Source organism: Theropithecus gelada, chromosome 7a (genome assembly GCF_003255815.1).
Source record: "Theropithecus gelada isolate Dixy chromosome 7a, Tgel_1.0, whole genome shotgun sequence".
Classification (NCBI taxonomy): domain Eukaryota; kingdom Metazoa; phylum Chordata; class Mammalia; order Primates; family Cercopithecidae; genus Theropithecus; species Theropithecus gelada.
Window position 1 is genome coordinate 20790505 of NC_037674.1, and position 14657 is coordinate 20805161.

At 48.5% G+C, this 14657-nt stretch overlaps 1 protein-coding gene across 1 annotated transcript; it reads left to right on the forward strand.

Moving 5' to 3' along the window:
- The first annotated feature begins 1559 nt into the window (after window positions 1-1559).
- LOC112627644 lies at window positions 1560-14133 on the forward strand. Its single transcript, XM_025390185.1, has 2 exons — window positions 1560-1917; window positions 14024-14133. The coding sequence occupies exons 1-2, from the start codon at window positions 1562-1564 to the stop codon at window positions 14049-14051; spliced, it is 384 nt and encodes a 127-aa protein (XP_025245970.1). The 5' UTR covers window positions 1560-1561; the 3' UTR covers window positions 14052-14133.
- The last annotated feature ends 524 nt before the right edge of the window (window positions 14134-14657 follow it).

The window sequence follows — 14657 nt, forward strand, 5'->3', positions numbered from 1 at the left end:
TCCTTCCCTTCCTTCCCTTCCTTCCCTTCCTTCCTTTCCTTCCCCTCCTTCCCCTCCGTCCCTTCCTTCCCTCCATTTTTTTGAGACACTATCTCACTCTGTCTCCCAGGCTTGAGTGCAGTGGTGAGATCCTAGTTCACTGCAGTTTCAAACTCCTGGGCTCAGGCAATGCTCCTGCCTCAGCCTCCTGGGTAGCTGGGACTACAGGTGGGTGCCACCACACCCAGATAATTTTTAAAAATTTATAGTAGAGATGAGGTATCACTATGTTGCCCAAGCTGGTCTTGAACTCCTGGCCTCAAGCAGTCTCTGCCCATCTCTGCCTCCCAAAGTGCTGGGATTACAGATGTCACCCGCCACGCCTGGCCCACAGGAGCAACTTTTGTAGTAGGCAGGTGGATCCTCTACGCAATAATAGAAATTAAATGAATATCCATTCAAACTATTTGGAGGCCACACTGCACATCCATTCAGTTATCAAAAATAAATTAACAATATGAAACCTACCATTGACAAAGCCATAGGGAAATAGGTACAAACCATGTATTGCTAGGAGCACCGCAACTTAGTTCAACTTTTTTGGAGGACACCTTGGCAACATGTAGCCAGAGCTTTAGATACTGTACCCTAGGGGTTTGCTTTGGGGAGTGTTTCTTTTCTTTTCTTTTTTCTTCTTCTTCTTTTTTTTTTTTTGTTTGTTTTGTTTTGTGGGACGGAGTCTTGCTCTATCGCTCAGGATGGAGTGCGGTGGTGGGATCTCGGCTCACTGCAACTTCCACCTCCCAGGCTCAAGTGATTCTCATGCCTCAGCCTCCCGAGTAGCTGGGTTTACAAGCTCACGCCACCACGCCCAGCTAATTTTTGTATTTTTAGTAGAGACAGGGTTTCACTATGTTGGCTGGGCTGGTCTTTAACTCCTGACTTCAAGTGATCCTTCCACCTTGGCCTCCCAAAGTGCTGGAATTACAGACATGAGCCACCATGCCTGGCTAGTTTGAGGAGTATTTCAAAAGGAAATGCAGTGGTATTTATAATAAAAAAAAAATTTAAAGGAAATAAGACCCGATTAATATGTGAAAAACAATAATATATAAATACATGGATTGCAGCAGGCACTGACAGAGTTGTAGTTGTTTATGCGCCTTCCTGACGTTCATGAACGTCACCTCCTTGGATGCTCATGTCACTTCTATGAGGAACAGGAAGCTCTGGGCACCCAGCTGGTGAGGGCAAGAGTCATGTGTGCCCCACATGACACCACGCTGCTAACTTCCATCTCACCGGTCCCCAGGCTGTCTGTGCTCCTGAGGGGACTCTGGGGCACGGTGACACTCCCCAGTGGGCAAGAGAGCTGAGGTCACTGTCTGCTTTCAACACTTGTCCCTGAGTCACTGCCTGGGCCTGAGTAGGGGAAATCCAGCCCCTGCCTGCTGCAGCCACACGGCCTGGCTCCCCCAGCTCTGGGGGATGTCACTGTTCTGTGGGTATCAAGCTGTGTGACGGTGAAGCCAGGTACCCTGTCCCTACAGCCGCCCTTGGCCCACGGAGCCTGCCTGCTGGGATGCGGAGGAGGGGGTCCCAGCCCCTCCTGTCCCGTGTCAGGTCTGTAGCACACAGACTGCCTGCCCAGGGTCCTCAGATCAGCTGTCTTCGCTCTGACCTGCAGGTCTCGGCTCCTGCATTCTGCAAGCTGGGTGCCTTCCTTCTACAGAACCCAGGCGCCCTTGCAAGGAAACCATGGAATTTCCCCAGCAAGGAGTCTGCGGCAACTCCAGGCCACAGGAAGGTCACAAATGGTCAGACAAGGAATGAATTCCAGGGAGGAATTCCTGCCCACGCTGTCTGGGGCCCCTACCAAGGGGACAGGAAAGCTCCACAAACAGAACCCGGAGCGTCCAGGGAGCGTCTGGGCTGCAGGTAGGTGTCGCCTTACACACTTTACACCAGGCCCCTTCCTGCCTCCCATTTAGAGCCTCTTGGACCAATCACATCAGAATCTCTAGGGCAGGACCTGTGGGCATCCATGCTTTTTAAAAGTCCTCCAGGGGTTTGCAGTGTGCCGACAAGGTTCAGGGCCACTAATTTAAACCCTGAAATTCTTACACCAGATCTTTCTACAGTTTGGGGTAAGCTACTTTCCTGTCTATGGAAATCCTGCTTGTTCTACAGGGCACATCTCAACCGCCCCCCATTTGATGAAGCCTTCCTTGACTTCCCAGTTTCCTGAGGCGAAGTTAATTGCTTCCCCACCATCATTAATTCTGGTGGGGTCCGGGCCATGCCTGGGTGCAAATCCTGCCTCCATGACTTCCTAGTTGTGCCATGGCCACGCCTCTCCACTTCTGCAAGCCTCAATCTTCTTATCTGTAAAATGAGGCTAATAATAAAAGTACCTATTTTATAGGGTTAGTGTACAATTAAATGCAATCATCTGCGTATAACAGTGGTGGTCAGTAAATGCTAGCCATTGCTTATAACTCAAATTCTTTTCTGCCTTGTCTGTACTTTCAAAATGCAAACTCCTTGAAAGTTGAGCCTGAGTCCACCCCAGCCTCATGCTCCCCGTACCCTGTCTACACCATCCTCTGCACGTAGCAGTATTCAATAACTATTTGATGAATAAATGAATCGGAAGGGAACCCTTATGTGACATTAGAACTTGCTTCCCAATTTAGCTCTGGAATAAATCCAGAGTCCATATGTTGATTTGTTGAGCAATGTTTTCCTTTAGTGAGTGCTTCCTATATACTGGGCTCTGAGAATTTAAAGATAAACACACAATTACTGTCATTGAGGAGAGTCTGGCGGAGGACACAGATTCATGACCTTGTTGTTTTATTATGCTTGTAACATTGTCTCAGAAGTGCCACCGAGGCACAAAGGAAGAAGAGGGGAAGGGGAGGGAGCAGGGAAGTGTTAGTGCAGAGGATACAAGGAGAAGGAGTTTGCTGGGTGGAGAGGCAGGGAAGGGTATTGGAGCTGAGGAAACAGTACCTGCGAGGCCAGAAAGGCCCAAGAGGGCGAGCGGCAATCTGCCAGCCAGGGAGGGTCTGGTCGTGTTTGTGTTCCGAGAAGGTAAACAGAGAGCACCTGGGCTGGTTTCCTTCTCTCAGGCCGTCCTGGCAACCACGCCTTACTGAAAGGAGTCCTGACTCAGAGTTGCTGTGCTGTCCCTTCTCCTGTCCCTGCCTGGAAGAGGCCTCTCAGGTTGGCCAAGCTTTGCTCCCACCTGTGGGTGAGAAGGGCAGATGGCCGAGAGTGGGTGTGGAGGAGGAGGAAGATTGGATGGCAATGATCCTGGGAGTTTCATTCACTGGAGGTGTAACTTTCAGGCTCAAACTAGAAGCAAAAGATGGGGCAGTCCATGAGAAACAGGCGGGGGAGCACGCATAGCAGAGGGGCGCCGGCTGCTGCCTGGCCGGGGACTTGCCTCTTCTGTTTGTTTGTTAGAAATCATGACTCTGCCATTATTTGCTGTGACATCTTGGGCACTTAACCCCTCACTCGAGACCTCAGTGTCATCTTCTGTAAACTGAATGGCGTGGGCCAGGTGATCTTTCAACTCTCTAATTCCAAGGAAGAAGGAAGTTCAGGGAGCGGTGTGGATTTTGTAGATAAGGGGCCGAGGGTGGGGACTCCCAGACAGGACAAAGTCTCTTCTGGAGGGAGCAGCAGCTTTTTCAGAGTGGGTGGGTGGCGGAGCTCACCTTCCTTTGCAGCTCCTAGGCCTGGTGCAGCCTCAAACCCCGGCAGATACTGAGGAGGTGGGGGAGTGGAGCTCCTCCCCTCACCCAGCAGAGGAGCGGAGCGGAGCGGAGCAGCCTCAGCGAGGGGCGGAGCAGCCTCAGCCAGGCGGCCCGGGAAAAGTGTTAGGGTACAGCTGCCCCAGGCCCCTCTGATCCCGATCCCAGCTGCTCTTCTCCTCCCCAGCACTGTATAGCCCACAGGAGCTAAATCCAGGGCAGACCTCAGGCTTCTGCCGAAGGGTAGAGGGTGGCAGTGGGAGGTCAGCAGGCGTCTGGGCCAAGAGCCCAGAGAAGAGCTGGTGGCCATAGCACAGGCTACGTGAGGCTGGGTAGCGGGCTCACCTCCCCTCAGCCCCTACCCACCTCCTGCTGGCCTGAGGCATCCTGGGGACCCCTCAAGCCCCACATCTTAGTCACAGTCCCTGAAAGTCCCTGGGTTCACAAGGATTCTATTTGAAGCAATGGTTCTCTCTACTTTTATAAGCACCCAGCACCCAGCACCCAGCACCAACCTTTTGTGAAGATATAAAATGAAAGTAAAAATCTCTATAATTATTTTTTTTAAGCGAACACTCACACATGGATTAAGAGGACCTGTTCACCATTCGCGCGGCAAACGTTTACTGAGCATTTAGTATGCCAAGCCCCGTGCTGGGCTCAGGAGGACCCAGGACCCAGGGTGGGAGCAGAACCCCATGGAACTGCCTAGGAGGTTCAGGAAAGACTCCTTTAGAGAGGAGAACCTTGAGCTGAGACCAGGAGGGCTGGAGAAATGTGGCCAACTGAAGGAGACAGGCCAGCCTGAGCCAGGGCCAGGAGGCAGGGACCGTGAGTAGTTTATTGTGGTTGAAGCAGGGAGTTGACAGGGAAATGTTCCTTTTCCTGCACTCACACAATTGTAATGATCTGTGTCGCTATTTGTTTAGTGTCTGTATCCCCTGCTAGACCACAAGCTCCAGGAGCGGGTACAGTGTGTATGTTCACTGTTGCATCCTGGCACCCAGCACGATGCCTAGCACAGGGGTCCCCAACCCCCAGACCAAGGACCAGTACTGGTCGTGGCCTGTTAGGAAGCGGGTGCACAGCAGGAAGCGGCTGGCGTTACCACCTGAGCTCCGCCTCCTGTCAGATCAGCAGTGGCATTAGATTCTCCTAGGAGCTTGAACCCTCCCGTGAACTGTGTGTGTGTGAGGGATCTAGGTTGCACACTCCTTATGACAATCTAATGCCTGATAATCTGAGGTGGAACAGTTTCATGCCGAAACCAGCCTGCCCCGTCAGCGGAAAACTTGTCTTCCATGAAACTGGTCCCTGGTGCCAAAAAAGTCAGGAACCACTGGCCTAGCACATAGCAAGTGTTCACTTAAATTAGTGTCACAGGAACAAGTAAAAGAAATAATTCTCATGTGGGTGAGAAGGGGCTGTGAAGTCATGCTAATGAGTTTGGACATTATCCCAGGGCCAACAGGAGCCACTGAAGGTTTTGGGTTTTTTTCTTATAATCATTTAGAATTTTGGGTGCAGTGGCTCGTGCCTATAATCCCAGGACTTTGGGAGGCTGAGGTGGGTGGATCACTTGGGGAGTTTGAAACCAGCTTGGCCAACATGGTGAAATCCCGTCTCTACTAAAAGTACAAAAAGTAGCCAGGCATGGCCTGTAATCCCAGCTAGTGGGGAGGCTGAGACGCGATAATCACTTGAACCCAGGGGGCGGATATTGCAGTGAGCTGAGATCGCGCCACTGCACTCCAGCCTGGGCAACAGAGTGAAACTCTGTCTCAAATAATAATAATAATAATAATAAATGATTTTTTTTTGTTTTTATGAGATGGAGTCTCACTATGTTGCCCAGGCTGGTCTCGAACTCCTGAGTTCAAGCAATCCACCTGCCTGAGCCTCCCAAGGTGCTGGGATTACAGGCATGAGCCACTGCGCCCGGCCCACCAGAGGTTTTAAATAGAGGAATGACACGGTCATTTTTACCCTTTATGAATCCCTTTTTGGCTTTGGTGTGGAGAACGGCCGGGATCAGAGAGTTCACTTGAGACCTGAAGTCAGTGGTGTCTCTGGAGGGGCCAGCACAGATTTGAGAGTTTAAGGAGACTTGATTCAGGGGTGCAGGGAGTGACTGGATGCCAGGAGTGTGGGAGACAGAGGTGGCTGGGAGGACACCAGGCTTCTAGCCCTGGCAGGTTTCCAACTGTGGTCCCCTAGGACGGTGTACACGCCCACATTGCCATGCTTACCTCAGGGCATTGTTGATTGATCGTCTCTTTATGGGACTCGCCCCAGCAAGTGGGCCAGGGAGGGAAGGCCAGGGCGGGCCCTGTTCACCTTTGCAGCTCTCATGCCCAGCACATGAGGGTAACTGCTCAGTTACTCTGAGCATAGTAACTGCTCAGTTAGTGTTTAGTGGATGAAATTCTGGTTGGAATTTGTGTATACAGCTTTGTTTTCAGAAGGGTGGGAGATAAATTACTGTTTAGTAAATGCAATGTCTTAGACATAGTGCACCCAAAAGAAAAAAATCATTTCAGGGCCAGGTGTAGTGGCTCATACCTGTGATCCCAGCAATTTCGGAGGCCAAGGCAGGAGTATTGCTTGAAGCCAGGAGTTTGAGACTATCCTGGGTGTGGGGAAAAGAAAGAGAGATCAAACTGTTACTGTGTCTACATAGAAAGAAGTAGACATAAGAGACTCCATTTTGTTCTGTATTTGAGATGCTGTTAATCTGTGACCCTACCCCCAACCCTGTCCTTGCAAGAGACATGTGCTGTGGTGACTCAAGGTTTAAAGGATTTTGGGCTGTGCAGGGTGTGCTTTGTTAAACAAGTGCCTGAAGGCAGCATGCTTGTGAAAAGTCATCACCATTCTCTTAATCTCAAGTACCCAGGGACACGTACACTGCGGAAGGTCGCAGGGACCTCTGCCTAGGAAAGCTAGGTATTGTCCAAGGTTTCTCCCAATGTGATAGTCTGAAATATGGCCTCGTGGGAAGGGAAAGACCTGATCGTCCCCCAGCCTGACACCCGTGAAGGGTCTGTGCTGAGGAGGACCAGTACAAGAGGAAAGAAGGCCTCTTGGCAGTTGACATAGAGAAAAGCATCTGTCTCCTGCCTGTCCCTGGGCAATGGAACATCCTGGAGATGTGGAGAGGAGGCTGGGAGTGACCTGGAGAAACAACTGTTAAGGAGGGGGCAGAGAATCGAGTGGCCAGGGAGCTCGGGGACACACCGGGAGGGCCACCTCAGGCCCGGAGGTCCTGTTGCCTCTTCTCCTGTGCCGTTACCCAGCAGGGTGACCAGGGGCCTGGGAGAGGGGCCAGCACTTTATGAACAAGCCAGTGCCTTGGGGTTTTGTTTCTTCCGGGTTCTGGCTCACCTTCTTCTTGTGGTCAGAAGAATGCAGAATCCTGTGGTTTCCCCGCTGCGCCCTCACACGGCCTGCCTGCCGCACTTTCCTTCAGCTCCGTCACTGAACTTCTTTCATTTTTGCAGACGAACCTTGTCACCCTCCTCATAACCCCGGTTTCCCCTGCCTCCGCCCCACCCCCAGATCAGTCCTGCCACCCTGCAAGTGAGCCAGGCTCTTCCCAGCTGCGCTCTGAGTGGGCTCAAGGGTGTTTCCTGGGCATGACACTACCTCTCCCTCCCACTGCCTCCCTGCTCCTGCTTCCCTTCCCTCTGGTCTGGCTGAGGAGAAGGCCCAGAGCCGGCAGAGCAGGTGGAAAGCCCAAGGATGGCTGTCCCAGCTGCTGCACATTCAGGTTCTGGGAGCTGTGGCCCGGGTGCAGCGGTGTGTTGCTAAATGGATAACAACAGGCTCTGGGGGAAAGCAGTGCAGCATTCGCTGATTTCTATGACACAAATACTCCCACCACGGACAATTTCAGGCGACCACCATGATGTTACTGAAGGCAGAATGGGAAGAGGTGGCAGTAGCACCTGCCATACGGTATTTCCACTCTACAGACCCAATGGACAGGAGTAGCCTCAAGAATATCTATAATTGCAAAACGGACTACAAGAATTAGGAAGTGATATGTTTTGAGTATTTATTGCTTTTTAAATAATTTATTTTCAGTCAGGCACGGTGGTTCACGCCTGTAATCCCAGCACTTTGGGAGGCTGAGGCGGGAGGATCACCTGAGCTCAAGAGTTCAAGACTAGCCTGGGCAACACAGTGAAATCCTGTCTCTACTAAAACTAAAAAATTTAGATGGGTGTGTGGCATGCACCTGTAATCTCAGCTACTCGGGAGCCTGAGGTTGGAGGAGCACTTGGACCCGGGAGGTGGAGGTTGCAGTGAACCAAGATTGCACCACTGCACTTCAGCCTGGGTGACAGAGCAAGACTCTGTCTCAAAAACAAAAACAAAAGCAAAACCTTATTTTCTCATAAGTTGTTATAATTTAATTTTAAAAATGATGACAATTTAACAACTGCTTTGCAAAATTTCTGAAAATTCCACAATTAGCTCTTGCAAGCAGTACAAACTGGATCCAGCAAACTACTAGCACCAGGAAGAAAGGAGGAGGCTCCAAACCCCACACTCCAAGAGACATGTTCACAGGGCTGTGTATCCTCTCCCAGCATCCAGCTTCCACCCTCCCTCTGCCTGGACACCGTCAGTCTGGGCATCAGGTTGTGGGCAGCAGGCCTCAGAATGCCTGTGTTGGGTCAACCCCAGTGGGAGCAGAGCGTGGCCCCAAGCAGCCCCTCCCACTCAGCAGACCAACTCTTTCCTGGCCTGGACCTGGGGACCTGGTGCCGGGCAGAACCCAGTCCCCGGGAAACCTACCCTGGCAGGCCTAGAGCAAGGAAGTTTCATGGTGCAATGTCCTTCCCCTTGAAAGTGTGAAGCCGTGAGGGCTGGAATTTCCACATTGCTCAGACAGTGGGCTTGCTCAATCATCCCCAATGAAGAAAACAAAGGAGAACAAGCGGCCACAGCCTATTTCTAGGCATCTTTCTTCCCCTGGGCTGCAAGGGGCCTGCACTGGGTCTGAACAGAGGTGAAACAGGAAAGCTTTGGGGATGCAACTCAACCGGGAGCCATTTCTGGACAGTGAGAATGAATGGCAGTGATGGCGTCATGCACCACATTCCACATGTGCTCCTCTTTGCACTAGGCCTTGGAGGCATCAGGATGGTGACTCACAGCGGTAAAAACCCTGCCCTGGCTACCCCAGGAAATGAGTGGCATCTGTGGCTTGATGTTACTGTGCTCTTGCTGATGAACCACTCACGATGTTCACGTAGTGGTTCCTGCCAGGTGCTTGTGAAAGCTGGAGAAAAGGGGTCGCCTTCCTACCACGCCCACAGTGTGCCTCTGCCCCTTGCTCATTTCATGGCCCTCGGCCGCAGATGCCTTTCCTTTCTCTCAAGCGCACAGCCCAGCCCAGCCCGAGCCCCCTCTTGGAGGAGCCTCCTCTACACCTAGGGCTCTCCCCGAGGGTCTTCCTTTGAGCGTGGGGTTTATGTGCACTGGTTTCTAAGCTCAAGAAGGTTAAGACCTTGCCATTCATTCATTCATTCATTCAGCAAGCGGGGCGGGGGTGCTGGGAGGATGCATGAGGACGGAAGTTTCAAGCAGTCACAAAATATAACGAATGAAAACAAAACCAAAAAGAGGACTAAGGGAAGGGAGGTGGAAAAACACCAAACCCCTGTTCTACCCTCTTCTGAGGCCCTGCGCTGGCGGGTGCCCTTGTAAACAGTGCAACAGCCACCCCAGGGCTGCGAGGTAGGGCTACTTTCTTTATCGGCCCGGAGGTTACTTCTCAGAGAGCGTTTCCGTGGATTCTACGGGGTCCTCACCTGTTTCTGGGCAACCTCACCCCAGCTTCCTGCCTTGTGATAAAGAGCTTTTTATTTCTTTCTTTATTTTTTATTTTATTATTATTATTAATTTTTTTGAGGCGGAGTCTCGCTCTGTCACCCAGGCTGGAGTGCAGTGGCCGGATCTCAGCTCACTGCAAGCTCCGCCTCCCGGGTTCACGCCATTCTCCTGCCTCAGCCTCCCGAGTAGCTGAGACTACAGGCGCCGCCACCTCGCCCAGCTAGTTTTTTGTATTTTTTAGTAGAGATGGGGTTTCACCGTGTTAGCCAGGATGGTCTCCATCTCCTGACCTCGTGATCCGCCCGTCTCGGCCTCCCAAAGTGCTGGGATTACAGGCTTGAGCCACCGCGCCCAGCTTATTTCTTTATTTTGAGCAGTCACTTTCCCCTAAAATATTAATATGTTGTTCTCACTAAGAGGCCAGCTCTAGCTATATACCATCTGTTTACAGTGGTTGTAAGTTTAATATCTCTTTAGCATCCCTTACAAAATATTTTGGGAGGCTTAGTTTAAACCCAGGCACAGCCTGTGGAAGGCTCAGACGCAAGGCTAGGGCTCCATCTCCTGGTCGATTCTGAATACGACAAAATTAAACTTGGATTGAGCCTCGTGTTTATAGAGGTGAAAATCAGCTGATTTAAGTTATAGGTGGAAAGGTGTGAGCAGAAACACATGTAACTGATAAAGCACTTTTGTCAGAATCTATAAAGAACTCTTACAATTTAATATAAAAAATCTTAGCGATTGGGCTGTTAAAAAATCAGTAGAAAAATAAGCAAGAGGCTTAAAGGGGCAATTTCTAAAAGAGGATATCAAATGCACAATAAATTTGTGAAAGATGTTCAACTTTTTATTCTTCGAGACTGCGGTGGAGGAGACGGCGGAGGAAAGCCCAGGAAGCATATATATTCTGTAAAGAATCATTCAGGTAATTCAGATTTTACCCACTAGAGGGCGTGCCACCCACTTTAGATGTTTTAAATTTGCCCTAGGGAAATATGCAAAATAAAACCGCAACGACATGCACTGCACTGCAGCCTGCCAAGTTGGCAAAAATGGGGGGTAGCGGGTACTCTCATACACTGCTGGAGAAAGTGCAAATTGATATAACTTTGAAAAATTGTTTGGCATTATCTAGAAAAAAGTTAAAGCATAGGGGTATTCTGTGTCATAGCAACTTCACTCCTTGTTATATGTCCAACAAAAATGTGAGTACATGGACACTAAGAAGCATACAAGATTGCTTATAACAGCATTATTGGCAGGTAATAACAAGAACTGGAAACAATTCAAATGCCCACGAAGAATAGGCTGGAAAAATAAATGGTAGTATATTGATGCAATGGAAAATCTAACGGAAAAACAGACAAACAAGCCAACAGAACCTGCAGCTACAAATGGCGACAGTATGGATGGATGGATTTTATGAACATAATGTTGAGTAAACGAAGCCAGGTATAAAATAATCATGGTCATATATAAAGGCCAAAGCAGGAAAAACATTTTATAGTGCTAAATGTCAGGATCATGGTACATTTAGGCCCGGAGAATGAAGGCAGAGATTGGGAATATATTTAAAATAAATTTTAAAAATACATTTAACAGTTCAATTATAAAGTTTTAAAAAGTTACAGATGGAATGGTAGAGTGGGATTTCTAACCAATAGAATTAGGCAAGAGTGAGGGACAAAATCGAAAATTTGGGAAAGAAGAAAAGCAGGTGTAGGCTGCAAGAAACAAAACCAAAACAAACCTCCAAAACACCTCCAGGTAATTCAGATTCTCCCCACTATAGGGCGTGCCTCCCTCTCCTTGCCCCGAGTGTTCTTGCCCTACGCAAACATTTGCTTCGATGTGTTTTTTTCCTCCCTTGAATTATTAGGTTAGTACAAAAGTAATTGAGTTTTTGCAATTACTTTTAATGAATATATCCATGGGAAGAATTTTCATAAGAGGAATAATTTGGCCAAAGGATATAACTATTTTAATGCCCTATTTTATGCATGTTGCTAGATTGTTCTCCAGAAAGAGTGCACAAATCGATAGCCACCCAACAAAGCGTCAAACTGTGTTCCTAAGTCATTCAATGGTAGACTTTTAAAATGGTAGGTTTTAAAGAGCTTGTTGATTGAACATTTGCAAAACAGTAGTACCAAAGTGGATTAATTTACATTTCTTTAGTTATTAGTGAAACAAAACATTTTCCTTTAAAATGCTTGACAATGATTTCCTCTTATACACACTGCCTGTCAAGGTGGCCTTTGCCTTTTCAGACAACTAGGTTAGTGCAAAAGTAACTGCGGTCTTTGCCATTACTGTTAATTACATAATTACTACTAATGCCAAAACCACAACTACTTTTGCACCAGCCGAATATGTTCTCTTTTTGTATCTATATTTGATCTCTATATATTAGTAAATTTTTTTATCTATCAAGGTTGTCACAGTTTCTCCCATTCTAATAGTTACTTTTTTTTTTTTTTTTCTTTTTTTGAGCTGGAGTCTTGCTCTGTTGCCCAGGCCTTGAGTGCAGTGGTGCAATCTCAGCTCATGGCAACTTCCAGCTCCTGGGTTCAAGCGATTCTCGTGCCTCAGTCTAAAGAGTAGCTGGGACTACAGGCGCCTGCCACCATGCCCCGCTAATTTTTGTATTTTTAGTAGAAATGGGATTCACCATGTTGACCATGCTGGTAGTCTCGAACTTTTGACCTCAAATGATCCACCCACCTCAGCCTCCTAAAGTGCTGGGATTACAGGCATGAGCTACCACACCTGGCCTATTTTTTAATCTTAATTTTTATTATTTTCTTTTGAAATATACTTGAATGTTCTTGTAGTTACGCTTTTCCATTTTTAACTCTAACTTTTTTCTTTTTTTTTTTTTTTTTTTTTTTTTTTTTTCTTTTTTTTGAGACGGAGTGTCGCTCTGTTGCCCAGGCTGGAGTGCAGTGGCCGGATCTCAGCTCACTGCAAGCTCCGCCTCCCGGGTTCCCGCTATTCTCCTGCCTCAGCCTCCCGAGTAGCTGGGACTACAGGCGCCCGCCATCTCGCCCGGCTAGTTTTTTTTTGTATTTTTTAGTAGAGACGGGGTTTCACCGTGTCAGGCCAGGATGGTCTCGATCTCCTGACCTCGTGATCCGCCCGTCTCGGCCTCCCAAAGTGCTAGGATTACAGGCTTGAGCCACCGCGCCCGGCCCTAACTTTTTTTCTATTACCCATAGTATTACACATATTTCTTCCCAAGTTGTGATAAATTTTTTTTCTTCTAAAGAGTGTTTTCCAGACTGATTTTCTCTTATTTCTTTGGGTCTGAAAACTTTTCTGAAGGAGTTCCATGGTCAAATAAATTGGGAAAATATTTACACAAAAATAAATCCCTTCCTTTATTTACAGTAATTATAAAACCTTAACGATGGTAATTGATTCATTGAAGAAAATATTTGTTGAGCACCTACTCTGAGGCAGTCTAGGGGCTTGTACAGCTGTGAACAAAAGAGACAGATGCATGTGGTCTATTTCCAAGACAGGGATATCATATACAGATTTTTTCCAGTGTATTTGAGCAAAACTTTTTAATTTTTATTTATTTATATATTTTTAGAGACAGATACTCACTCTGTCACCCAGGCTGTAGTGCAGTGGTGCAGTCATAGCTCACTGTAGCCTCGACCTCCTGGACTCAAGTGATCCTCCCACCTCAGTCTCCCGGGTAGCTAGGACTACAGGCATGGCAGGCTAAGTTTTAAAAATGTTGTAGAGATGGGATCTCACTCTGTTGCCTAGGCTGGTCTCCAAATCCTGGCCTCACGTGATCCTCCTTCCGTGGCCTCCTAAAGTGCTCAGAGTAGAGTTGAGAGCCACTGTACCTGGCTGCTCCAAAACGCTTTTTTTATGCCTCCCCTACTTAGTCTTTTACACTGTTCCACAGAATATCAGAATCTAGAATTTGTTCCAGCATGAAGTGAAAGAATATGAATCAACTTCCATTTTTCCTCATCAATTCATCCATATTTTTAGCAGAATTTATTACATATAATTCCTCTTTGGTTTTGCTGTCTTCTGTTCATTGAATAGAATTTTTTCTATAATTTGGGAATTTCTGGCATATTTACTTTGTTTCATTGGTTTATAAAGAATAACTGTATCCAAAATGAACAAAACTCAATTTCTTCGCCCTCAATTGTTGCTAACATTAAGTGGTACCTGAGGTTTCAGCTTCCCCAGGTACCTGCCAGCTAGAGGCATAAGCATGACAGCAGAGGCTGCAAGGTAACTGGAAACACTGAGCCTCCACAGACCCATCTGGCCACCAGGACGGCTAGCCCTTCCTGGGGGAGGAATACTTGGGAGATGGGGAGGGCTAGCCATGGAGGGAAAACGTGTAGTTAGTGAGTACTTGTCGTGTGCTGGTCACATTGTATTAATATATTACTCAGAAACCCACTGTGCAAATGTGGGAACTGAGGTAGCTTGTCTAAGCTAGCCCAGACGCTGATCCACATCAAGCCCAGTCACAGCTGTTGCTCCTGCCCTGTACTCCCAGTTGACATCTGCCACCACCACCATCACCATCACCACCACCACTACCATCATCATCACTATCACCACCACCACCAGTGCCACCATCACCACCACCACTGCCACCGTCACCACCATCACCACCACACCATCACCATCATCACCACCACCACCACCACTGCCACCATCACCACCATCACCACCACCATCATCACCACCACCACACCATCACCACCACCACCACCACCATCACCACCACCACAGCCACCGAAACCACTACCACACCAATATCACCACCACCACCATCACTATCACCACCACTACCATCACTACCACCACCACACCATCACCACCACCACACCATCACCACCACCACACCATCACCACCACCACACCACCACCACCACCACCACCACCACCACAGCCACCGAAACCACTACCACACCAATACCACCACCACCACCATCCCCACCACCACACCATCACCATCATCACCACCACCACACCATCATCACCACCATCACCACCACCACTACCATCATCACCACCATC